Source organism: Anoplopoma fimbria, chromosome 7, assembly GCF_027596085.1.
Source record: "Anoplopoma fimbria isolate UVic2021 breed Golden Eagle Sablefish chromosome 7, Afim_UVic_2022, whole genome shotgun sequence".
NCBI lineage: Eukaryota > Metazoa > Chordata > Actinopteri > Perciformes > Anoplopomatidae > Anoplopoma > Anoplopoma fimbria.
The window spans coordinates 5075123-5100766 of NC_072455.1; the positions used below are offsets into that span (position 1 = coordinate 5075123).

Sequence of the window (25644 nt, forward strand, 5' to 3'; positions counted from 1 at the left end):
CTGTTGGACTCTGTCATTTCCTGCATAAAGTCATGCACACCTGATAAAGCAGGATGATTATTTTCCTCATGACAAATCAGCCGCAGCTCTAAAAAAGGGCAACAAAAACCACTATAATAATGCAAATACACAGTCAATAAGTTCTTTCACCTTTATTTAAATTAATTAGTCATATGTTCATGGAAAATTCAAATAAAAAAGAGACAACTTGTTGTGTCTTGACAGCATTGTAAAATCAGTTCAACTGTAGATGATTACATAATCACCTGATAAGGAGCATTCATTTTATTGACCTCATCATCCGACATATTTAACATGCAAGGACTAACGAATGAATAAACTACTGTAGTAAACAACCATCATGGCAAAATGTGAACTCCTTTCTTCTCAAGACATTTGATTAAGGTCCTCTGCCATCTATCAAAAGTGCATAGGAGGAGTTGGGTGCTTTTGACCGTGTTCCCCAAGGACCCATACATGTATAAAGAGAACTGCTTAAAACAAAAACAGAAATGTCGTGAATTGACTGTTTTCTAAACCCCTCCTCGTAACAGCAAACTTTGGACTGAACTTCGAGTTTCTCCACTTGTTGTCGTCGTGTGAATCATGAAGTCTGCGAAGACGCGCTCAACAATTGAAGAGTTTGGAGGGTGGTGTCTTCTTTAGCATTATTAAAACCAAAATCACAAGGCCAACTACCTTACTACATACAGTAAGGGATTAATGAGTGTAAATCTAGATGTTTTTCACTCTAAAAGCCAACAAATCTTGCTTAAAATTTGCTTAACTGGAAACACTGCATGCAAGAATGGAACGGTTGACAATTTAAAAATCGTTCACTTAAAAGAGTTCTATCGGATTACTTGACAATGCGTCTTTTATGATGTTTGGTGGGTTTTGAACGGTTTAATCTTATAAGAGCTGTGACTTCTGACCTCACAGCAACTTTAAACTTTTCAGTCACTCTTTAGTTTGTTGGAGTGAGTCGATGAGAGGAAGGAAAAGATGAGGGATCTTACATGGATCTAATAACCAAAGGCTCAGATTTCCTGGCGGCGCTGTGAAGATAGAAGTACGGGAACATCTTCTCACTGAAAGACTCTCCTGTGAAGGAATGAATGTGCAACTTCCTATCCGCATCATAGAACGAGACTCTGCCTTCATTATAGTCCACATAGACTCCTATATTTCTTGGCCTGGGACACAGGTGAAGGACCTTGTAGGGTTTACAATGAACTTTATAATCAAACCCGCTCTTTGCTATGGCAAAGAAGCCATTTTCTCTGTTCACTGGGACGATCCCTTTTCTGTTGACTGCCTCCCTGGCAACACCAACATCCCAGTTGTTTCTCAGGCCCACCTGGACTTCCCAGTAGTGACGCCCAGATGTGAAGCCCTTCGTCCCTAGAACCATTGGACAGTGGAACCTCTCTGAGTCATCAGAAGACGAAGGGTCCGCAGTTTTGTTGTACTTCAAACGTTTCCCCAATTCAGACACCACAAGGAAACAACCAGCCGTCGCTGGATCAAAGGTCACCGACTCTGAGAACATAAAGTTTAGTTAAAGCTGTCGACAATAGCAATAATATGTGAATTCAATGAGCAAGAAAAGCAAAATGAAACGTGTGATCTCACCATTGTATTGTTTCATCCTGGTCAGCTCTGTCAGAAGTAAAAACACACATGGGTTATAACTTATTAAAGACATCTTCACTGATTTGGGATATGTGCAGCAGGTTTTTTTTACCTGTGTCTGTTAGAGTTTTCAGTTCTGATTGGAAAGTGTGAACAAGATGAGTCATGGCTCTCCTCAGCGTCTGCACACACAGGTCTGAGTAAACCCTGATCTTAGACCAGTCCTTGGTGTCTGATATGGTGCTCAAGGCCTGCAGAGTCTGGAATGATTCACAAACGTATGATCATGAGAGGCACGAGGCTATATTTACTCTTAAAAAAAACAAAAGACAACATTTAAGGCCAGATATTTTTAGTGTAGTCGTGTCTTAACTGGAAATACAGTACAGGCCTTACTTCAAATGTAGCATTCTCCAAATAAGATGTATTATTCTGGTTTTAGGAGCATTCTTTGGACATATACAGGGCATTCTTTTATAAATATTTATAAATATTTTTGTACATGTAAAATTACTGTCTCTCTATATAAATAATTGGACTACTTCCCAAACATATCAAACAATTCATTTATTAAATATGTCATACATTTTTGGTCAATTTACAAAGTGTGTTTTTTTTAAAGTAAAAAACCTTGATAGAAACAATGGAAATAAAGATAAAAATAAAGAAAATATATTCCTTAAAAGTTTTTTAAGCTCAGCTGAGCTGGAATAAGAAAAAACAAAAACTGAATTCAGGATGTGGGCAACATTTGTATTGAAATTCATCTACTGCCAGTATTTATGGCCTTTGTTAAAAAAAAATAAAAAAAATTGATGTATTATTTTATTTATCGTCTGCCCTCATGACCCTCAAATAGATTTGGTCTCTAATCATTTATCAATTGTAAAAAAATACTGTGTGTTGCTTTGCTCTATCCTCGTAGCTCTCTTCCTTGCATCTCATCTTAAAGTCTAGTGAGCGTAGGAGGGAGGAAAAGCCACCCAAAGGGGCAACAGAGGGGGGGTAGATAACATTAGCGCTGACTGACCTGCAGGAGGTGAAGGTGGTCGTCACTTTGTGATAGCTCCTCCAGCTCGGAGTGCTTCTTCTGCAGTTGGGCGATCTCCTCCTGCAGCTCTTCAATCATCGCCTTGTCCTTCTCCTGCGATTTTCTCAGCTTCTTATCGATATTTGCTTTAAGTTTATTTTGTGACACTTGCACATGACGGATCAGAGTATTAAAGAGCGTTTCACTGTCAGCAATCTCGTCGATTGCTTTTTCCTAGAAGAAAAATGAAATCATTGGTACAGACTTTTATTGAAGTGTAAAAATGTGCAAACTTTTCCCGAAGCACTCACTCTGCTCATTTCAGAGGCGTCTGTGAATTCCTTTATTTTTTCCATTCTGTCCTCAATCATCAATTTGATCTTTGCTTTCTTGGACTCAACACCTTCCTAAATTATAGAATTTCAAGACAAAACAGTGATCGCCCCACACAGTCCTTCATATTTCATGTCTTGAGGCATTTAACCAAAGAAACTCGCTTACTTTCTGTTGAGCCCCTTCTTCTTCGACGGGCACCGTCTCGTGGTACTTGTGGTCCGTCTCGCTGCACAGCAGACAGATGCACGCCTGATCATCCCTGCAGAAGAGCTCCAGGATCTTCTCATGCTTCTCGCAAATCCTCTCCTCCAGGTTCTCCAGCGGGTCGACCAGCTTGTGCCTCATCAGGGAGGGAACTCTCTGGTGGGGCTCCAGGTGGGCCTCGCAGTACGACGTCAGACACACCAGGCAGGACTTCAGGGCCTTGAGCTTCATCTCTGTGCAGACGTCGCACTTCACCTTCCACGGCGCGTTGACGCTCTCGGGCGTCTCGATTTTCCTCCTCTTTATCCGGACGGAAATCTCCTCGATGACCGTGTTTGTGGAGATCTCGGGCCTCACGTGGAATCGCTTGTTACACATCGGGCAGCTGCATATATCGCTATTTTCCCACTGCTTGCTCAGGCAGGTCTTGCAGAAGTTGTGACCACAAGGAGTGGTGACTGGGTCGCTGAAGACCTCCAGACAGATCGGGCACTGGAAATGATCCTCCGGAAATGACGCAATAACACTGAATGACGACATAGTGGTATATCTGTGGGAGAAAATGTGATGTAATATGCCTTATACATCTGTTCTCACGGGTTTTGCTTTGTACTGAATACAGTCACTAAAATAGGGGGAGGGGGGGAGTCGAAAAGTTTGATAAGTCATCGGAAGCAGGACTATTTTTAGGCTGTTTACAAAGTGTTTCCTAACATGCCCGGTGAGTCATTTTCACGTGAATCTGCTTGCACATCTTAATCAAAGTCTTGCAGTTCTGTATTCTGAACGCAATCTAAAACACATTTCAATTTATTGTAAAAATGACTCACCTGACTCACTGCGGTTCTTCTGTGTATTCCAGAGACCTAAACTGTCTTTCGCAAGCGCGATCACATGCTGTAATTATGGCACTGCCAACAATTCATCATTTTGAGACGAGCCCTGAGAACTTGCGGAAGCTCCACTCACTGTAGTGGGCGTGCTCAAGTGACATCATTTTACTGAAATGAAACTTACAGTATGTTCCAGACGTCCATGAAGCCTGAAATAGTGACATTTGGTAATATTTGAGTGATCATTTATTGTTCTGAATCATGAACACACTTCTCATCAGCATACAACCTTTCCAGCATTAATCACACTTAACTAAAAGTCAACATGCAAGCATGAAATCAGAGATCTGGGAACTACAATTTCTTTTGGTTTCTTTAGAGGCATCGCTCATTTCAGGGAATACATGTTCTCACATTCTTGCTGGGTTATATGAGACATTAAAAAGCACTGTAATATCACCATGGTAATTATGGTTAGCTTAGCATAAGACTAGAAACAGGGGGAAACAGCTAGCCTAGCTCTGTCCAGTGGTTAATCCCCAAATCAGCACTTCTTAAATTCACTAATTAACACATTATATCATGTTTGTTTAATCCATACAAAGCGCAGAGAAATATTCATGATCATAACACCCAAACATTTATGCTAAGCTAAGCTAACCACCTGCTACTATGAGCTTTATGTTTAGTGACATGAAGAGTGGACAGAAAGTGAATACGAATTTTTCCCAAAATGTTGAACCATCCCTTTAAGGCTTCCATGAGCTGATCTGAAAACATAACTGTACCAATAATATATTTGTCAAGCTACACTTTACAGATAATAAAATATACATAAAACATAAAATACAGCATTGTTTGGCTACAACAAAATACAGTTTGTTTATTTTTGTGTTCTCTTTACTGTCAAACTTGTCCTTAGCTCTGTTTGATCAGGCTTTTCTCATTTACGGGACAAATGGCGATGGTGTCAGAGGCCTTGTCGCAGCAGTACAGGTAGAAGAAGGGCAAGATCTTCTCCGTGAATGTATCTTTGAATGTGTAAATATGGGTCCGAGCCTTCACATCATAAAAGGACACTTGCCCCTCCTCGTAGTCTACGTACACACCCACTCGCTTGGGCTTGGGGTCGAGGGGGAGCGGTATCGGTGGTGATGTGGAGGCCCGGTACCCCTGACCTTTCTTCATGGCCAGAGCCCAGTAGCCCTGCGTGGTGCTCACAGAGATCCTGCCCTTTCTGTTGACAGAGGACCTTGCCACGCCCATGTGCCAGTCGTCCTTGTCCCCGACCTGGACCTCCCAGTAATGTCTCCCTGAGGTGAAGCCCTCGCGGGCCAGGACGATGACCACCGTGTCGAAGCGTTCAGGGTGGTCCGGGAGGTCCTGCCAAGCGCCCAGGTGTCTCACCTGATGCCTGTCCTGAGAAAGCTGCAACCAGGGGTTGGCTGAGTCGGGGTCCAGAGTGACGTCCACTGCAGAGACACGAGACACGATGAGGGATTTAGTTTGTTGGAGAGTTTCAAGATGATAAAAATATCAAACCAAATGCAAAAATGTTACCTGTGTATTTGTGAATCTTCTTGATCTCTGACAAAGAAACAACAACAAAAAGACAAAATTATTTTAGGACGTACTGTGTTATTTTGGTGATGCTCTCAATTTAAAATGAAACTGAAATCGTATCAAAGATATATTGGAATGTTAAAGGAAATCGTACCACTTTCAACCAGTTTGCGGATCATTTCCTGTAGAGCAGCCTCCAGTTTGGACACTGATCTCCTGATCATGCCGACGCATATGTCAGTGGGAACGCTGGTCTCAGACCAGTCTTTGACGGATGGCGGAGTGCTAAGGGCTGGGAAGCTCTATGGAGAGATGGAGCACAAGACATGACAACAGTATGTCCACAATTTTAATTAAAAATAAATAGCAAATAGTGCAAGAAAACTTTCAGTAACGATAATCTGGATGCTTTTTTCACCTTTGGATTGCGTCCACCATTTCTGATTTGAAGTTCACGTGAATGTAAAGATATTTATAAGATTATTTCCTAAATGATTGGCACCCTAGAGTCTATCTTGAAGGATGTGCCTTTGGATTGCATACAGTTCAGAACAGAGGGCACTGTTGTTATAGCACAAAACTGATGGAATATTTCATTTTACCTTGGTTATGCCTTTGACAGCGGAGGTAAAAAACACTATACAGCAGTTACTCTTCCCTTTGCAATGAAAAGCTAGAATCATGGATGGATTGGAATTTGGAATTGAAATAAAAAACAAATGAATTTACTTGACAGTGCTCTTTGAAAACAAAATGCTACCTCACCTTTAAAAAGTGAATGTGGTCGCTCCGAGCCACCTTTTCCAAGTCTGTGTTCCTCCTCTTCAGCTCAGCGATCTCCTGCTCCAGTTCGGCGATGAGGCCTTCGGCCCACCTCTCCGTCTGCCGCTGCTTCTCCTCTAAGGCCAAAACCAGTTCGGCCTGGGTCTTCTGGATGGAGCGCACCAGCTCTGAGATCACCTGCGTGCTTTCCTCCACCTCTCTCTGAGCGCTGACCTTGAAATACAGACATATACATTAGGTCGAATCCTAATCATATGAATGCATTTACCGGAGGTGTTAGGCTTACTTTGTTTTGTTCCACAGAGTGTTTGATATCCTCCACCTTTTTCACTCTGTCCTGGATCATCTGCTGGACGTCTATTTCTGTCCTCTTCAGCTGCGCCTGCACAACATGGTGTCACACAAACATGGCCGATGACAGGCATACATGATAGATGATAATCTTTACTTTAACACTCATATTTTTTGTGTCATGGCCAGTGGAGCTTGCTGATATAAATATAAGATAACTGCCTATGCACTGCCTATAATCTACGTCGGATTAAAAAGGTAATAAAAAAAGTTGAATGTAGTCATTCAACCAAAGGTTTAAAGAGCGCAATTAGATTAAAAGGTTAAAAAAAGTATTTATTTGAAGGGAATATTGTGGTTTATTGAAATTGCTGTCCAAACTACAATGTAAGATTGCAAAAAGTATTTAAAAAAAACATTAAATTTAGCCATCTTAGTGTGGACATGACAGTGCTGTACATGGGAAATGAGTTAAATAAACTAGTAATATAGCCAAATGAATTGCTTGCTGTCATAGAAGAAGTACAGGGTAATAGAAAAGTGTGATGAATTATTTATCACACATTTTGACCTTTAAACTAAATAATGTGACTGTACTGTGATGAAACACGTAATTTGTCATTTCTTTGCATTTATTGTTGAATAGGTTTTAATTTAAAACCCTGTGTTATTGCCTAAATATGATAACGCTTCATGTGTTGCTATTTAAACAGGCCCTATTATGCTATTTTCCGATAGCATATTTTTATCTCCAGTTACAGTTACAACATGTTTACATGCGTTAATGCTCATAATCCTCCTTGTGTTTCTCATCCTGGCTGTCCTGCAGCACCTCTTCTCACCCTCTCTCTGAAACGCTCCGTTGTAGCGATTGCTCCTCCCTCCAGAAAGCAAAGTCTGCTCTGATTGGTCAACATTTCACATTTCAAAAAACTCTAACTTTATGACCTCATAAAGTTACAGAACTGAAGTAGAGAATTCAATCGAGCCGATTCAGATAGCTCAGGAGCTTCTGAGGGGGAGGGGAGGGTAACTCCTTTTAGGCGTGGACTTCAGGTTTTACACTCTACGGACCTTTTACATGTAAAATAATATATATAACAAACTAAAGGAGAGGGGAAAAAGTGAAAAAGCATAATAGGGCCACTTTAAATGTTCTTTTGCTCTCTCAATTGAGGTTGAACTCCACCAACGAGGCCTCTCTGCTCTACCTTTATGACAGAAGCATTTTAACACTTGAACTTTTGAGCCGTCTCACCTTTTTCTCCATCCACTCTCTCTCCACTGGGACGGTGTAGTGCGCCCGGTGGTCCGTCTCCGTGCACAGAACGCACACACACGTCTGATCCCTCTTGCAGAACAGCTCCAGTAACCTCTCGTGTTTCGGACACATCCTGTCCTCCATGTTGGCGACGGGCTCTATCAGCTTGTGCTTGGTGAACCTGGCGCTGTGCGAATTCAGGTGCTCCTCGCAGTAGGAAGTGAGACACACCAGGCAGGATTTGACCGCCTTGGGCCTGCCGTCCCCCAGGCAAACATCGCAGAGGACCTCCTCCCAGGAAGGAGGCGGGGGTGAAGAGGAAGGGGACCGGGGTGAGGGTAGAGGAGATGAAGAAGCGGGGATTTGAGGTGAAGGTGGGGGTGATGTTTGGGGCAGAGGAGGAGGAGGAGGTGGAGGCGGTTCCTGGGCTGTGGCTTGGGGTGACGGAGGAGGAGAGGTTTTGGGTGTTAACACGGAGGGGATGAGCGGAGGTAACTCCTCCGGTAGAGGCTTCTTCTCTCCTGGTTTCTCCCTCTTTCTCTTCTCCTCCTCTTGTTTCTGCTTCAGCTCCTCCAACAGCTGCTGCTTCTGATCTTTCTCCAGAAGCCTCTCCTCATCCTCCTTCTTCCGTCTTTCCATCGTCCACTTCCTGTCCCTCTCGTCTTGCTCCTCCGCGCTCCTAACCCTGATCTCCTTGAACTGCTCCGCGATCTCCCTCAGGACCGTGTTGATGCTGATATCGGGCCTTTTGTGGAAGGACTTCTTACACATGGGGCACTGGTAGAAACAGCTGGTTCTCCAGTATCCCAGGATGCAACTCTGGCAGAAGTTGTGACCGCAGGGGATGGACACGGGGTTGGTGAAGACGTCCAGACAGATGGAGCAGTGGACCTGCTCTTCGGAAAGGTTCCCGGTGGTGGCCATTCCTGCGAGGCGGAGAGGCAGGGTCATTTTTCAGGTCTGAACGGGGCATCAAACCTGCTGTGATATTGAGGTTGCTCGGGTTAGACGGCGTGACGTAATTCAGGGTCATTTTCATGCAAATTCTACTAAGCAAAGCATGACGGGACTCATTTATTTGTTTCAAATTCAAGCCAAATGATGTCAAAATAGTCAATACTTTTTTGTTTTTCTGTTTTTGTAAATAAATGAGCCCTTGTGAGTCTCCGTTGAGTATTGTTTGTATTGCTTTATATTCATTTATTTTTGGTTTGCCACCTCTTTTCCTGAGGTCATTTAATAATGTTACAATAAATCTACCACATTTATGAATTGCCTAATCTTATATTGTATTTGTTTTGTATGTGTATGCTTTATTAAAGCACTTTGAATAAACGTTGTTTCTGAAAAGTGCTCTATATAAACTCCTACTCCAACCTTTACCTCAGCTTACTTGAGCATGACTGATTCCTGATTTTTCAAAAATAAAATAAAATATATGAATAAATATATTGACTGACATTCAATTTTGATACAAACACATGAGATAGGAACTATTTTTATAGGGATTAAGGTATTTCAATATACTGGGGGAAAGTTTTACAAGAAAACTTGTTGGCAACACTGTTTTAAAGTTACCTCAAAAAACTTTTGGGCATTTACTGGAAATATTCATACTTATCGGCAGACATATACACCCTTAACAATTTATTTGTGATAATGACAGATTATCTGTTGATACTATTGCCTACCATAAATGATTGTGTTTCATTTCAGAACTTTTCTTTTTAAAGAATACATTTGCATCACTATTTATACTTGAGCTAAATATATCATGCTTGTTGATTAGTTTAAAGGCAGCTTGTCAGTGAGTTTGACTTTTAACACAAGCAGCTCTCTGCTTGAGGCCTAGGTATTTACAGCAGACGGGATTAACATCTTTCCAAAAATATTCTTCCAGTCAGCGACTTGTCCTGCAGTGCTTCCCCTGCTCCTAACTATAATCTGAATTATTTTGATTTAAAAACACCTCTTTCCTAAAAGAATACAAACTTGAAGCTACAATTTAAGTCTTTTTTTTTTGACCTGATTGGAAAAGACCTTAGCTCAGGTCACAGCTCTTAAGCAGCCAAACTGTAAATAAAAAAATGCAAACAACAATCCCCTGAAGACCTACTCGTGCACAGAGAAGCAGATGTGATGGTAAAGACATGAAAAACGCAGGAGAGGACGAGGAGACGACAGAAAAGCAGAGACATGGAGACACTCACCAGAGAGCAGCTGCCTCAATGCTCCGCAGTGCACTGACACATGAGACAGGCTGTAACCACTGCCACCTCCACACACACACACACACACACACACACACACACACACACACACACACATATATATATATATAAGACCCAAAATATACCCCCCTCCCTCCCTCCCTCCAGCTCCTTTTACCCCAGATACAAATTTATACTCCCTGGCCATGGCCCTCACAGGAGGACTGACTTTAACCCTTTGGAGAAAAACCAAAAGTCCTGTGGTAACAACAAAGGAAGTTCAAAGTTGATGAAGCTCATTTTGTTTCCTTTCTGTTAAGAGTTGAAGTCATTGTTGATCTTTTATTGATTTGAAATGTCAATAAAAACTTGATTTGCTACACTTATTTTGGCATTGCAATGTATTTTGAGGTGTTTTTTTTACGATATTTTGTCCTCAAATTGGGCAGATTGTTCGTCATAATCTGTTTTGAGGTTCACAAAAGTCACAAATTAGTGACATCAACATTGACACTTTCTGGCTCTGTATCTATTTACTCTCTCATATATTTTTCTTCATTTAAGTACATGTTTCAAATATCAAATTGATTGATTGGTTTGCTTGGTAATTACAGTGGTAAGTAGTCGACTGAAACCCACCAAACATAAGAAGAAAAGAAAAGCAAGTTAAATTCTCTATTTGTTGGTGATTAATCATCTTTAATGAGCAAGTTCAGATTGCAATTACAAAAGAAGACATTTCATATATAAATACAGATTATACTTTCATGGACTTTGTAACAATCCCGGATCACGAAGTAAAAAAAAAAAGCCCATTAAAAACAATATCAGAGCCCTACAGTTTGTACAAAAATCTCTCATTTGGTCCCCCAGGACGGCCTAAACCTCCAGACAGTAAATTTACATCTATTTAACTTCATTTCTTTAATCTGTAAAGTCTCACAAGCCTTATAAAATAGACTTACACAATAAGGAAAGTGCCATAAGTACTCAAACTCTCCTTAACACGTCCAGCTGAACCAGAACTGTGAAAAGTAAAGGTCAGATTTAGAGATATCAGTTTATTTTATATACAATTTCAGATAAGAGAGTACAGCATGACTGAACTATTTGCTTTCTTTTCGAGTAACCAAATTGTCAATATTTCTCTGTAATATGTGATTCATTCATGTTAAAGCACATTTAGTTTTCCTCTGATCCAAACACACACTGCTTCTCTTGTATTGTCTTTAAAGGATCTGTATTGAACCCGGCTTTACTTGAGCAAATGCAATAACCTTCATAAAGTACGATGAGTATGTGTTTCAGTGGTTGGTATCGTTATGCAAAACGACATGGTTTGTTTTCATTTCATTAAATTGAAAGTTGTTTGAGATAAAGTGCTTTGCAAAACAAAGTTGGCAAATTGAGAAGAAAATACACATATTTGAAGACCAAATAAAGGACTAAATTAGCTGTTCAAAAATATCTGCGCTTTGCACCAAATCTTGTTATAAAAGTTGAACGTGTGCTGACTGCCTGTCCAGGCTTCTGATTGGCTGACAGTCTCAGGTGTGTTTAACAGGAGATACAATGAGTGGCGAAGAGTTCTTCCCGTCCTGGTGGAGGCAGGGGCTGAAGATCGGGTACAGACTCTCATTGAAGGTATCCACGAAGGTGTAGAGGTGCAGACGAGTCTTCACATCGTAGAAAGAAATCTGGCCTCCTTCATAATCCAGGAAGACCCCAACTTTGGTGGGTTGGGACGCCAGCGGCAGAGACAGGCGGGACGACGCCAATGCCTTCACCTCGGCGTTCTTCAGCCACAGGCACCAGTATCCGCCCTCGGGACTCAGCTTGATCTCACCCTTGCGGCGGGCCGAGGAGCTGGCCATGCCCAGCGTCCAGGCCGTCTTTCGCCCCAAGTCCACCTCCCAGTAGTGTCGCCCCGAGCTGAGGCCCTCGCGGCCCATGACGAAGAGGGCGGGGCTGAAGCGCTTGGGACCCTCGGAGTGGATGCTCTTGCGCTCTTCGTATCTCACCTGGCGGCCGTCGTCGGACACAACCAGGTTCCTCTGGGCCGTGGCGGGGTCCAAGATCACCTCACCTAGACAGAATAAGAGGCTCATTACATAAATAACTCATTCAATTACTTTTCTACTCTTCTGAGTCCCCCAAATCTCATTGTGACTGTCCAAAATGTCCCTTGTTATGGTTCACCCTTTAATTTCTTTATTTGATTATTTGCACCCAAACGAAGTTGCTGTTTATGAAGAAGTACTTAGATCCTTTACTTACGTTGAAGTAGCAATAACACAATTATACAAGTAAAAGTCCTGCACTCAAAATTCTACTTGCGTTAAAGTACATAAGTGTTATTCGGCTAAGAAGTTAAAATATCAAAAGTATGAGTACTCATTAATAAATGGTAACAGGCCCAAATAATACTGATAAATTAATTACGTGTATTTATACATTGGGTTTGGTGACCTCAAGCAAATTCTAACACAGCTTAACTTTAAACACTTGTTTGAACTTTAATCTATAACAATTGATCATATTTTATAAATTGATCATATGTTATTTTATTCATGTAAAAGCAATCTATCTAACTATAGCTGTAGAATACACATGATGGGAGGATTTTTATCTGAAATGCTATAGTGGAGTAGAGGTACCATGAATTGATAATTCTCAAGCATAGTAAAAGTACCCAATGATTGTACTAGTAAGTACTTAACTGAATGTACACTGCATAATTGTGCGAGTGAACTTTACCCCCTTTGACTGGCTTGAGCTTGACTATGCTTTGAAGAAATGTCGACCTCTTGTGGACAATTTGAAGAACTGAACATTTTGAGTTTTGGCCGCACTGCTCTAGATTGTCACTACACTTCTGGTTTCTTCTAAAATCTCTCAAGAGACACCAAGCTGCTGATCACCGAATGTAAAGTGTTACTCACTTGAATAGTTCTGGACCTTCCGGAGCTCTGAGAGAGAGGGAGAGAGAGAGAGAGAGAGAGAGAGAGAGAGAGAGAGAGACGAACACAGATGAATAAAAGAGAGAGAGAGCAAGTCAGAAAGTCATTCTTCTACAGAGCCAGAGTCAAAGCAGATGGCACGTGTGGGAGGTAAACATGTGGATCTCATCCAGAGCCGTAAACCCTCGAGACATGTGCTGCTGTCAGCCAGCTCTCCATCGACTCCAAGCGGTGGAGAACTGTAGCATCAACACCATCTCCATCTGTCCGACCATCTTGTATGTGTGAATGTGTGACTGTGTGTGTGTGTGTGTGTGTGTGTGTGTGTGTTGTGCAACGATGAGTCACTTTTCTATTTCAAAGTGGCTAGTACAGTGACCTAAATTTGGATTCCGCACAGGAAGTGTGGTTGGTGTAAGACAACGAAGGATAATCAGCAAAAAGCAACCAAAAGTTGTTGAAATATTACTCTTATTTTGAAAGGACACAGTAGGCTAAGCAAATGTATATCACTATGAGCATTTGGAAGACTTTTATTCTCCAAATCATCACTATTGAGTGACATTTTGTCATACAATGGATGGACAAAATAACAGGAACACTTAATCCAGTGTAACTGTGCTTCATTGTGAAGCTAATGGATGTTAAGTTATTGTTGTTTTAGCAAAATAAAATGTTTCAATCAACTTTTTAGAACCATATTTGTCCTGCTTTGTCCAGCCCTGTCAGGTTGTCATGGAAACCTGCTCATTGACATTATGTTGCTGATACATTTCTGCTTATTCACTCATTTCATTTCTCGGCACAGTGAAACATATTTCAGAGCCTGAATCGTTAAACGTTGACAGAGTGAAGAATCAGCGTTGGCCGGCTGCCCTCACCTTTCCCGTAAAGTCTCTTGAGCTCTTCCTGGAGCTTGTCCACAAGGTTGCTGACGGAGGAGCGGATGGTGCCCAGGTAGAGGTCAGTGTTGATGCTGACCGCCGACCAATCAGTGGGCTCGGGTGAGGGAGACAGCGTCGCCACGTTCTACGGGAAATGGGGAGAGCAAGGTTAAGTAAGGTAAAGTGGATTTAAAACGGAACAAGGGAAATAAAGTATTTGCCGTGAACAAAAACACGCTCAATATGATTTCCATGGGGTGAACAATCTTGACAATGTGCAGATGTATCTCCATAAATCAAAGTAGAAAGGCAAGTTTGTATCAGAAGAGTTACAGATCCAGAGCAGTGAATGTATTTGTCTGTATATACTCTCAGCTTTGTTCTCGCAAACATGTGTGGCTGTGTGCCTTGGCTTCCTCTCACACTATCTGGGAACTTCAAAGACGTCTTTCATGAGAGAAAAAAAAAATCAACATTTTTTATCTACATAAACAGTCCAGGGTAAATGCACAAGGGGGAACTTCCAGAACAGCTGGCTCTGTTTCTTAGAGGCTTTTGATGTGGTGTTTCAAATCTCCTAGCAACCGCATCCTTGGAGGACCGCTGGATAATTGGCAGTGTGGATATTATGTTGATAAAATGATATTTTTATGAAATACATATTGTTCCAGCCTGGTTTTTAACATTATTAATACGAGTATAAAGTGTGTTAAGGTGGAACATCAGCAGCAGCAGACTGTTGAAGTACGCTATTGGATTTTACCTAATTAGCTCCCTTGCTGTCCTAAATGCATATTAAGTGTTTTGTGTATGTAGGCTGCACGCTGGAAGACTGAATAATGAAGTAATACTTAATATGCCAGCATGCATTTTTAAAATATTGCACTTGGATCGTGGTCTTGATTTCAAATATTGATCATCAGGCTACATCAAAAGCTTGGGAGAAGAAAAAAAAAGTGGGACATTTGTGGAGGGAGGTGCGTGTCTCCAAGACATGGTATTCTTTTGAAATTTTAAAATGATCTTGCAACATTTCCTGTTGTTACAACATGTATATATTTTATGCATATTTGGAATTTGCCTTTAAATTACAGCTAAATCTGAACACATTTGATCTTCAGAACCTATGTGACTCCAGAACAGGACATCCAGCATGTCCACATTACCTGCAGGAAGACCACTTTGTCCTGCGTCTGCGCGTAGGCCTCCAGCTCGTTGCTCCGCCTCCTCAGCTGGCTGAGCTCGTTCTCCAGACCTCGGGCCAGCTCCTGAGCGTGGCGCTCGGCCTCTCGCTGCCTCGTGGCGATCAGCTCCACCAGCTCCGCCTGGCTCTGCTCCACCAGGCGCTGCAGCTCGGCGTACACCTGCCAGCTCTCCTCCAACTCCCTCTGAGAGCTGGCCTGCAGAGGAAGGGGGGGTCACGGTGGAGAGGAGTGTGAGTATGTGAGGTTTGGTAAAAGGGAGTTCAAAGTTCAAAGCAGCAGATAAACAAAATTAGCTCCATCACTTCATAAGTTGAAGTATTTGTACAGTACCAGTCAAAAGTGTGGACACACCTTCTCATTCAACTACTTTGAAGAATCTAGAATATAAAACATATTCTGGTTTGTTGAGCATTTGTTTGTTTACCACATAATTCCATATGTGTTCCTTCATAGTTTGGATGTCTTCAATATTAATCTACAATGTAGAAACAAATAAAAATAAAGAAAAACCATTGAATGAGAAGGTGTGTCCAAACTTCTGACTGGTACTGTATAATATAAAGGTCAGGTTAGGAGTACTACAAGGTGTGGACACTGTTTACTTCTTTCTAGAGTCTGAGGACAGAAACCCTGATGATGTCACAGTGATGTCATCGGGGTTATCTCAGCGTGGGCTTGGAGACTACAGATTTATAGCAGAGCACCTGCATGAAAAATAAACAGGGACATCTAGTTGCATTGTGGGAAATGTAGGATTGAGCAGCTTTTGGAGCATAATAGGACTAAGAGACTAGATGTTTCAGCCTCTTTTGCTTCAATTCTTTTTATATTTTTTATAAAAAAAAATTTGTGAATCCCCCAACTTCATGGTAGTGCAATAACGAATCGCACATTATATCCGGACTACAGAATAAAGGTTGTGGTCTGTAGTTTTAGACTTCAGTTTTCAGTTCGCCAATGCTTTTTATGAAGTTAAATTTAGAACAAAATTCATTGATAGAGTTCTTTATACTCTTCTGTTTAAGTTTAATTTCAACAGTATATATTCCGTTGTATTAATTGTCTCTTTTTATATCCCCTCGTGTTTCTTTTTTTTTTTTGTCTTCTGTATAAATCACTTTTAAATGACTTGTTGTTGAGGGTGTGATTTAAATAAACTCTCCACGCCTTAAGGTCTACATTGTTTCCATATCTGTTACAGGGTTAGGCCTAAAATAAAAACATTAGAACCAATTAGAGTCCAACAAAGAACCTGTGAAATGCTGCGGTTTCAGTATTATCACAGCTCTTCTTTATACTTTCCATGAGTTTCCATGAGTGACTCTCTGCCGCTTGTCCAACCGGACCAACAGGTTCCGTCTTAACACAGCCATTAGGAAACCAACAAGCTTTTTCATCTCAAACCGACCCTGCAGGGGTTTCAACATTACTCTCCAATTTCCAGCTATGTTTTTATTCTCTCCAACAAAGAGGAAAAACTAAACTGTAACTTAAGAGTATAAAGAGTTTTGTGTTTTTCATTTTTTCTGTTTGTTTGATTCCCAAATTCACAAGAATCCAGTGAGGCATCATTGTCTTTATCTCAAAGTCTATCATGCACATGTGCAGTGTGTTTGTACGGTAAAACACACACACACACACACACACACACACACACACACACACACACACACACACACACACACACACACACACACACACACACACACACACACACACACACAGATATCCTGATATTCAACCCTCCGGTAACTTAATCCACATTGTATTTTTTTAAAAGTAGATCCAAATCTCCAAGCAGGAAACCAAAAGAAGCACTGAACCCGGAATTTTTTTTGTCGTCGAAAACCATTTAAAACCTCAAGAACATTCCTGCCATTTTGCATCAACACTTAAAATACTTTCATTTAAACGAACAAAAGCAGTGGTACTACTCCATGTTGTCATCTGTCATGCTCGAGGTAGAGTTTATTGTCCTGAGTCTGTAAGGTAAAGACAGGGTGTGGGAAACCAAAGCTAAATGTGAGCGCTGGTCGCACCGGTCCGACGGCCTCATAAATGGATCTGCAGTCTGTAGACGTAAGAGAAAAAAACAAACAGCCTTCGCTTCCACGCTGGTATGAAAAACATGTCGCCGACGACCTCGCCAAACAGCTTTACAGCTTTTCCAACAGATGTAAAGGTAAATCTACAGTCTGGTTGGTGATATGTGACTTCATTTATCGTCCCATTAATAGATATGTGTTCTATAACTGGTTCTCGAGGCCAAAGTTCCTTCGAGAACAGGCCCGTTCACGTTTTGTGTGCTTTGCCCGGATCAGAGAGCAAATAAAGCTTTATATGAGAGAACACTGGGCAAATATTTAACACGCAGTAGGTGAGGGGGAAGCACAACGGATTGCCTGATAAACACACTTTAAAACAGATGACATGCATGTTTAAAAATGGCCCAAAGTACTGGTTCAATCTAAACTAGAAGACTGATTATTTATTATTTGGATATTGGTCAGAGTCATATTTGGTCAGAGTCATCCTGTGATAACACATGTATTTTCTAATTGATCAATACTATCTAATACAATAGAAGTTGAATGTGTTGTCCTAATTAGTTGTCTTTAAATGCCAGATATCATCTTTGCATTTGCAGTTAAACATTAAATATATGATATTTTTATATAGCTAGCTTTTTTCTTATTGGAAATTAAGTTCCTCTTCTGTTCACTTTAATAATTAGATATTCATGTCAATGGACATTGCTTTTTATTATTGATTTGTTACATGTTTTTTTTCCTCTGTGTTGTATGTTTTATATGAGGTAGGTCAAGAGGCTTATCCTTAAAACTATACATTCGTTAAATTTTCCTGATTTTTCCCGTTAATTTATTTATCAAATTCATAAAATAGCTGTTGCTTCAACTGGTCTATCGCTTTAAAGAGCTGGAAATTGACACCAACACTTTCAAACCTGCTGTGTTTTGTCGCCCAAGGCTCCAATAACAAACATTCAGAGTTAAGTCTCACAGGTCTGGTATTCTTCTTCTAGCCTTCAGCCAACTCACCTTGATGACCTTGATGGATTGTTTGATCTCCTCCAGTTTCTTGGCTCTCTCCTTGATCAAGTGTTTGACCTCCGACTTCTTCTTACCCAGATTACTCTGCGAGAAGAAAATAAGGATTGTGGCTCACTGAAATCAATATTGACAGATTTTTTCAATGAAAGTCACACGACAGTACTTGAAACTGCAAGTAAGGCTTTCATCAGGTGCGTTTAAGCCTAGATATAGAATCAAAACATATTCACAACAGACCAATCAATCAAAATGGAAGTTGTGAACAATTCTTTTGCAGATTGCCTGCAAAATACAAACTAATTATAATTTCATAGAAATATGTGCCACCAATAAATTCTCAAAAAATCAAATTAAGCCTTTAAGGGGGTGTTTTCATCGTGTTGCATATCATATTATGTTTAAAAGTGGAATTCTTTCTTGACACATCTTTATAAAAAATATTGCTGATAATAATAATAATTTTTTTTTTCTTTCATTGCTCTCTAAAAAGTAACATTACTTAATAATCTGTGGCTCACCATCTTCTTCTTCCACTCGTGGTCGACGGAGACGATGTCGTGGGACTTGTGCGTGGCCTCGGCGCAGGCCGTGCAGATGACCGCGTGGTCCGTGCGGCAGTAGACCTCCAGAAGACGCTCGTGTTTCTTACAGATCTTCCCCTCCAGGTGGAAAGTGGGTTCGATCAGACGGTGAGATATCAGGGACTTCACCTGGGAGTTAGTGCGAGGAGGAGGGGAGCCATGAATTAAAATAAACATATGTAGGCATATAGTAACAGGGTATTTGAACCAGGAAACTTTGAGATAATGATAGTATTCTAGATTGTCATGATCATAGTTATATATTCGCTGTTTGAATGCCATATCTCAAGGTTTGACATCAAATCACAACCCAAAAAAAAGTTGTTTAAAGGAGACATATTATGCTAATTTTCAGCTTCATACTTGTATTAAGAGTTTACACTAGAACATGTTTATCTGCTTTATTGTTCAAAAAACACATCATTTTTTTTAGGCTGTCTGTCTGAATATACCTGTATTCACACTCTGTCTGAAATGCTCCATTTTATCACCTGTCTCTTTAAGACCCCCTAAAAAGCCCAGTCTGCTCTGATTGGTCAGCATGTTATGGTTTTAAATACTTCCTGTGTGCATTTCTCGAAGGACAGAGGGTTTTGATACTTTCACTGTATATATATATATAACACTTAGACCCTATTTGTTATCAAAAGCCATCGAAATCTCACTTTCTACAACATGGTACCTTTAAGATTCCACAAAGTCAAATAATACCCCCCAAAAATAGCAAATTATAATATGCTGAACATATACAAATAATGCAAATCTAAGTAATCTAAAATGTAATCCTCAATACATACATTTTTAAATTGACTTTTCAAATATATCAACATAGATTATGTTATATATGATGTGATTACAGTCAAGTTCTGTAACAAGCAGATATATATATATATATATATACAGTATGTGGTGTTGAGGGTGTAGTGGCAAATTTTGCAAATTTGAGAGTCGACAAGAGATGAGGCTCGTACACTTGAGGAGCAATTTATTTGCAAAGAAGTAGCTACAGCTGTGGTGTCCATCGTCCCTTTTATAACCTATTTTTGCGAGTTTGCGAGTATGTGTTAACCTTTTGGCTCAACTAAATTTAATTTTCCTGTGACGGTGGAGTCCTGAGATCCTGAGAGATGTGTGTTGTTTGCGAGTGTGGTTGTGACATGTGGCTACAACATATGATGATACTGTATGCAAGACATATTTGATAATACCATATAATCCTCCCTTTGAGAGACATTAGTCTCTCATAGTAATTCGTTAATAGAGCAATCGCCTATTTAAACAACCAATGTAAAAAAAAAAAGGGTGTTTTATTAATTTTGAAGCTCCAAAAGTAAAATAAATCTGATGGAAATACTGTCAACTGTTGGGTTCGAGTTTATATACGATGCAGCTATCAAAGAGAGCAATTTTACAATAAAAAAACAGAAGATAACAGAAGGCGACAAAGAAAAAGGAAACACACATTTATTATCCTGCAACAATCCGAAAGAGGAGAAGAAACTGACCTTTCTATGGTGTCGGAGGTGGACCTCACAGAACGATCCAGGACAGTTCACACAAGACTTGAGGGCCTTCACCTTCCTTCCGATGCAGGCATCGCAGGGAACCTCCCCAGCCCGGGCGAACTCCCCGTTGTCGGACCCTTGGGGGCCCCGTCTCTCGTATCCGAGCTAAGATTCAGCGTGGACCCCCGCGAGGCTCCACCGGATCCCCCAGCTCCACCTGCCAGCAACAGCCCCTGGAACTGGGTGGAGATTTCAGCCAGGACCCTGTTGACGCTCATCTCGGGCCTTTTGGAGTAGCTCTTCTTGCACATGGGGCAGGTGAACTTCTTGCTGTGGTTCCAGTAGCCCTGCAGGCAGGCCTTGCAGAAGCTGTGGCCGCAGGGCGTGGAGACGGGCTCCACGAACACCTCCAGACAGATGGAGCAGCTGAACTGGTCCTCAGAGAGGGCACGGCCTCCCGGAGAGCTCATGCCTGGAAGAAAGATGGATGAAAGACGTGATATAGATTAGATGAACAAGTCACGGCAGGGTGATGAGACATGATTTGAAGTGTGAACAGCTGTGAAACTGGCTGAGAAGGAATATCAGGGCAGCAGTCGCCAATACAGTTACATATTTAGTAAAACATCATTTAATATTTGACTCAATGGGATGTGTTTTTTTTGTTGTGGTTTAGTTTTTTAGCTTATTTTATTTGCACAATTGAAAAATATAAAAACATAACATAGATAAATAATATTTCAGTGCAGGAAGAGGCTCAAACCTATATAATATAAAAAATGTCTCAAAACTATAACGAATACGAAAAGAATATACATATGATATGAAATATTGTTGAAAAAGCATTTTTACAAGATGTGATTTATAATAACAATACATTATAAACATCAAAAGAAGAAAGAAAGAGAAAAATGAGATGTGTCAAGATGTGAATGAGTGTGTGTGTGTGTGTGTGGTCACAATCTGATCTGAACATTTTGAGGCTAACCACAGCGGTGACACAGCAAACAGTCGATGTGATTAAAGCATTGAGTAAAACAAAAATCATTTTGTTTTACAGAGAGAGAACAAGGGCTGAGGATATGTGGTTTTTGGTGTCTGACTACAGGGTCAAAGGTCAGCGTGCACACAGCTACAATCTGCTACAGTTCCTTTGGCACTTGATTTAGGTCATAAAGAGAGCCACCAGAGAACACAATGTCTGTTCACACAAGCAGGAAGTGGATTCAAGAGCGTCACTGTGTCCAGAGAGGTGAGGAACTATCTGAGGAATGCAGAAACTCAGGACCATCGACCTCACAGCAGCTCACTGCTTGAGGTTTAAAAGAAAACACAACTCCCACTGGAAAAATACACCAAACAACAACAACTGCTTTTGGCATCTTTAATCAAGCTTGAATGGTTCGTTTTTCATTTAACGCAAAAGGAAGAGATTTTACTTTATCTTAAAAGTTTTTTTTTTGTTATGATTTTTTTTAAGATCGGCATCATTTCAGGACATTAAGTCGAGCAAAATACAGTTTTACAAGCTAAACAAACACATCGCTCAGCTGTAAGTTTTCATTAATATATGATGCTGAGGTTCTCTCAAATGTTTTCTTCTAAAGAACTTTCTGTTTGCCACTCTTTTCTACTGTACACATAAAGCAAGCAATAAAGAAAAATATCCTCAACTAAAGATTATCAAATCATATGTCCTACAGTCAAAAGAAGAAGTAATCACTGATAAAAAAAAAACACGTGAGATAATAGAACTTACTCTGCATGTTTTCTTTCTGACGTGAAACACTGCTATCCCTTCACTTCATGCACTTTGCTACGAGTCACACAGCGACAGGTGCTGCACTCTTCCTGAAACTTGAAGTGGCCCTCCCACTCTCGGTGCGACACACCCGAGTGTTCACACATGCCCTCCCTTTGTTATCACACAACGGCTTGGCGCTGTAGATATGCAAAAGCCCTAAACCGCTGGACGTCCTGTGCTGTTCTCTCCAGGTATCTCCCTGTTAAGACTGAAAAGCATCAGTGGGTCACTTAAATAGCTAAATGACTGTTCTGGAATTAAAATATAGCAGCTGTAGGTGAGCTAAAATGTTTTTGCACTATTTAATGTAGTTTATGGTGTTCATTGATCACTTTAAAAGATATCAATTGCTACAAAATGATTGCACACCAGAAGTCTTATATACTTGGTATGGGGTCATAAAGTCCCTTTATTCACCTTATTTCTTCTTGATGACTGTGATGGGTGTCAAACTGATAAAGAAAGAAAAAGAAAAATGTCCAACTTATTCTTCTTAGGTTAATTTTTTTATTTTAACTAGAAAAAACAGCACTATGTGTCGTTCAATTGAAGTCACTTTTATTTATGAAATTCCTTAACCTTCATCTTATTCATGGATTTTACATTTACAATTGAAGTTTTCCATAAAATTGAAGACAAATTTTGTATATTTTAAGAAGGTAGGATGCACAAAAAATGGGTCTAAAAAAAATAAATATATCTACTTAAAACAACACTGATCAATGGAATCAGTGGAACAAATAAAAGGCTAAACAAACCGCCCACAAACACCAGAAATCATGTGCAATGACTTGCTGACCTTTCGCATCATGATCACAAATTTTCATTTTGTAAAGTTGTACCATCATAAGTTTCAGAGGAACACAACTTCCTTCTTTTCTGTCGCCAAACATGGATCAAATATGGGGTAAAGTTTGCCTTTAAAGTTGCCCTTAGTGAAGGGGAAGAGGTGAGTCTAGGCCTCTGCGTCGAGTAAGGCCACCTGGCTCTCCTCGTAATCCACAAACACCCCCACCCTCTGGGGACGGGAAGACAACGTCAAGGGCAATGGATTCTTCCTGCACACAAAATACCGCCTTCCATCTCTGTGACCTACAGTCGGTGTCGGGGTCAATGGTGATGTCCTCTGTTAGAGTAGACGACGAGATGTAAGAAATAAATATATTAATGTCAACCTGATAATGAGATAAAACCCTAAGGTCTAAAAAGACAACATTTTATGTTGAATTTAAATAAAAAAAATCAAACGAAAAAACATTGAATTTAAAAAGTAAGTGGGTGTCAAACCTGCAAATGTCTGCACTTTTTCTTAAGCTCTGCGGGGGAAGATCATAATTAGGAATGTGATAAATGATGCTTTTGATGTGTCCAATGATAAATGACAGCTCAATTTATCAAATCACCTTGCAGTGATCAAATCATCTTTGGTGCGACATAGTTTATCATTCTTTTAAAAAAAAAAAAAACGTGTTTTCATCAAGCAACGTTCCACTCATCAGACTGTCAGTGACAAGAGTCAGATATATTAAGCAATAAATGCGATCAATCAATTATTCATTTATAATGTTGAATTTTAAACAGAGTGCAGGTTAGGCACATCCAAAAAGCTTCTTCAAGTGCTGGATCAAAACACAAACTAAGGGCAAAATTCTGAAAAAAGATCAGCCAACTGTGCTGAAGAGCGACACAAAAACATTCATTACTCAGGTGGTTGTGATCGGCTTGATTGAAAGTCAATCTACTCCCAGACTGCACCAATCAGAGCAGAGCTGGTTAACACTGTCTGATACTCTGGTAGAGGGAACAACTTTGGAGAAATAGTACCCAGGCACATGTTGCACTCATAAATCAGCCAGAAGAAACAATTAACAAAAAAATACATGGTAAAATTTAAATCCACTTTATCCAAGACCATGAACATTTGAACGCCATTTCTTTCTCCGCAATCTCCTAAAAGTCAAAACATGTCATCATTAAAACTGTGTACCTTGTGTATCATCAGTCGATATGTTTGGTAAGATTATACTGGACAAGCCATCATTTCTGTGTCTGATTTAGTGTCAGATTTTTTTTTAATTGCTCTTGATGAGATAAACTCAGTCCACCTCTCACATTGTCCAAGTGCCAATGTGGTTGGAAAAAAAGAAAACACCATCCACCATTGATATTCTTCTCGTTAAAATAAATGCAAAATAAATGTATTTACAAAAGTTTTACTAAATAATTTCTGAACTGATTTCTGAATAAAAAGAGGCAAACAATAAAAACTTAAATAGCCAGAAAAAAAAACAGCAATCCAAAGAAATAATGACAAATATTTCCAACCAGCATTAACTTAGAATAAAACAGGCACATTTCCCTGTGTGTTTGCTCAGAGAAAATACAAAAATTGCAGTTGAAATATTTTGATAACTGAAGTGCAGTACGAATACAATAAACACTAAGTGAAGTTAAAGATTTGGTTAAAATTAAGCAGATATATTTAGTTGAAATCATCAAAATGTCTGTGATTAATTGATCGAGGAGGAGAAATCCTGGAGAAATGATGTCAGTTGAAGTGTCAGCTCAAGCGTAAGCAGTTAAAGCAGTAGGAATACAATGTGTTTTTTTTATATTATTCAAAGTTAAAGATCTGAGACCTGAAAGGGTTTGATTTATCATTTTTTATTTCAGTGACGTTTGAAGAAAACCTACTTAAGTTTGCCTCAACCAGTCTAATTGTCTGTAAATAACAAATATTTAATTTAAAGATTCTTCTTGACACAGAAAAATGAACTTATAATCATACAAATGATGCTACAGTGTATACATGTATATATATATTTTTTTTTCCATAAATACATGTATATATTTTTTTCCATAAATACATGTATATATTTTTTTCCATAAATACATGTATATTCTTTGGTTAATACAGAAATCAAAATAATTATTATTATTTCAGTGTAATTTTTTTTTTTTTTTTATTTTTAACATTTTATTCTGCTCCATGTTCATTTAAAAAGGAGGGTGTATGACCATGAATGTTTATTTGGGAGCAGCATTTCTTTGTGTGAATGAGACTCTCAGGTGTAGAGTGTGGGGGTTAATCAAGGCAAACCACTAACAGGTGTTTTTGGAGGCAGGTGTGCAGAGCTGATAAATTGAGGCTGTTCTGTGCTCAAAGTAACATTCTGAATATCCTTCCTCCAGAGTTTATAGGGGTTTTTGACAGTGTTATTTTGGGCTTTTGCTGAGTTTGAACTCTCCTTGATTTGTTTTTTTTGAGTGACTCTCCCTCGCCTCTTGGTCTGAATCGGGGAAAGAATTAGTTGTAGTGGAAACACTTTTATCTGTAGAAAGCACCACTTGAAAACTTGTTTCATGTCTTCTTAATGGTGTTATGCTCTTTTACTACAATATCATTATCTATGAAACTCAAAAACTCAGTTAAACCATGACTGTCTGTGACAAAAGCATAGTCAGGCAACTCTAACCTTAGCTACCCA

At 39.9% G+C, this 25644-nt stretch overlaps 3 protein-coding genes and 1 long non-coding RNA gene across 4 annotated transcripts; all 4 read right to left on the reverse strand.

Moving 5' to 3' along the window:
• Positions 1-35: 35 nt before the first annotated feature.
• On the reverse strand, positions 36-4127 carry LOC129093919 (nuclear factor 7, brain-like). The gene is made up of 7 exons (XM_054602051.1): positions 4036-4127; positions 3167-3755; positions 2977-3072; positions 2666-2899; positions 1748-1895; positions 1636-1662; positions 36-1542 (listed from the first exon to the last, which is right to left on the reverse strand). The coding sequence occupies exons 2-7, from the start codon at positions 3743-3745 to the stop codon at positions 1016-1018; spliced, it is 1611 nt and encodes a 536-aa protein (XP_054458026.1). The 5' UTR covers positions 3746-3755; positions 4036-4127; the 3' UTR covers positions 36-1015.
• An 829-nt stretch (positions 4128-4956) lies between these two features.
• On the reverse strand, positions 4957-8887 carry si:dkey-46i9.6 (E3 ubiquitin-protein ligase TRIM58). The gene is made up of 6 exons (XM_054602046.1): positions 7934-8887; positions 6671-6766; positions 6367-6597; positions 5756-5903; positions 5599-5625; positions 4957-5510 (listed from the first exon to the last, which is right to left on the reverse strand). Exons 1-6 carry the CDS (start codon positions 8885-8887, stop codon positions 4957-4959), a joined length of 2010 nt encoding a protein of 669 aa, XP_054458021.1.
• A 1947-nt stretch (positions 8888-10834) lies between these two features.
• On the reverse strand, positions 10835-22171 carry LOC129093299 (nuclear factor 7, ovary-like). Its single transcript, XM_054601276.1, is given in 9 exon segments — positions 10835-12232; positions 13089-13115; positions 13988-14135; positions 15157-15390; positions 18255-18350; positions 18785-18976; positions 20353-20510; positions 20513-20824; positions 22112-22171. Coding segments are annotated over 9 exon segments (1713 nt in total). The 5' UTR covers positions 22119-22171; the 3' UTR covers positions 10835-11693.
• Positions 22172-23252: 1081 nt separating this feature from the next.
• Positions 23253-23798, reverse strand: LOC129093300 (uncharacterized). Its single transcript, XR_008531283.1, has 3 exons — positions 23560-23798; positions 23444-23472; positions 23253-23282 (listed from the first exon to the last, which is right to left on the reverse strand). It is a non-coding gene; the product is annotated as an uncharacterized LOC129093300 (long non-coding RNA).
• Between the last annotated feature and the right edge of the window lie 1846 nt (positions 23799-25644).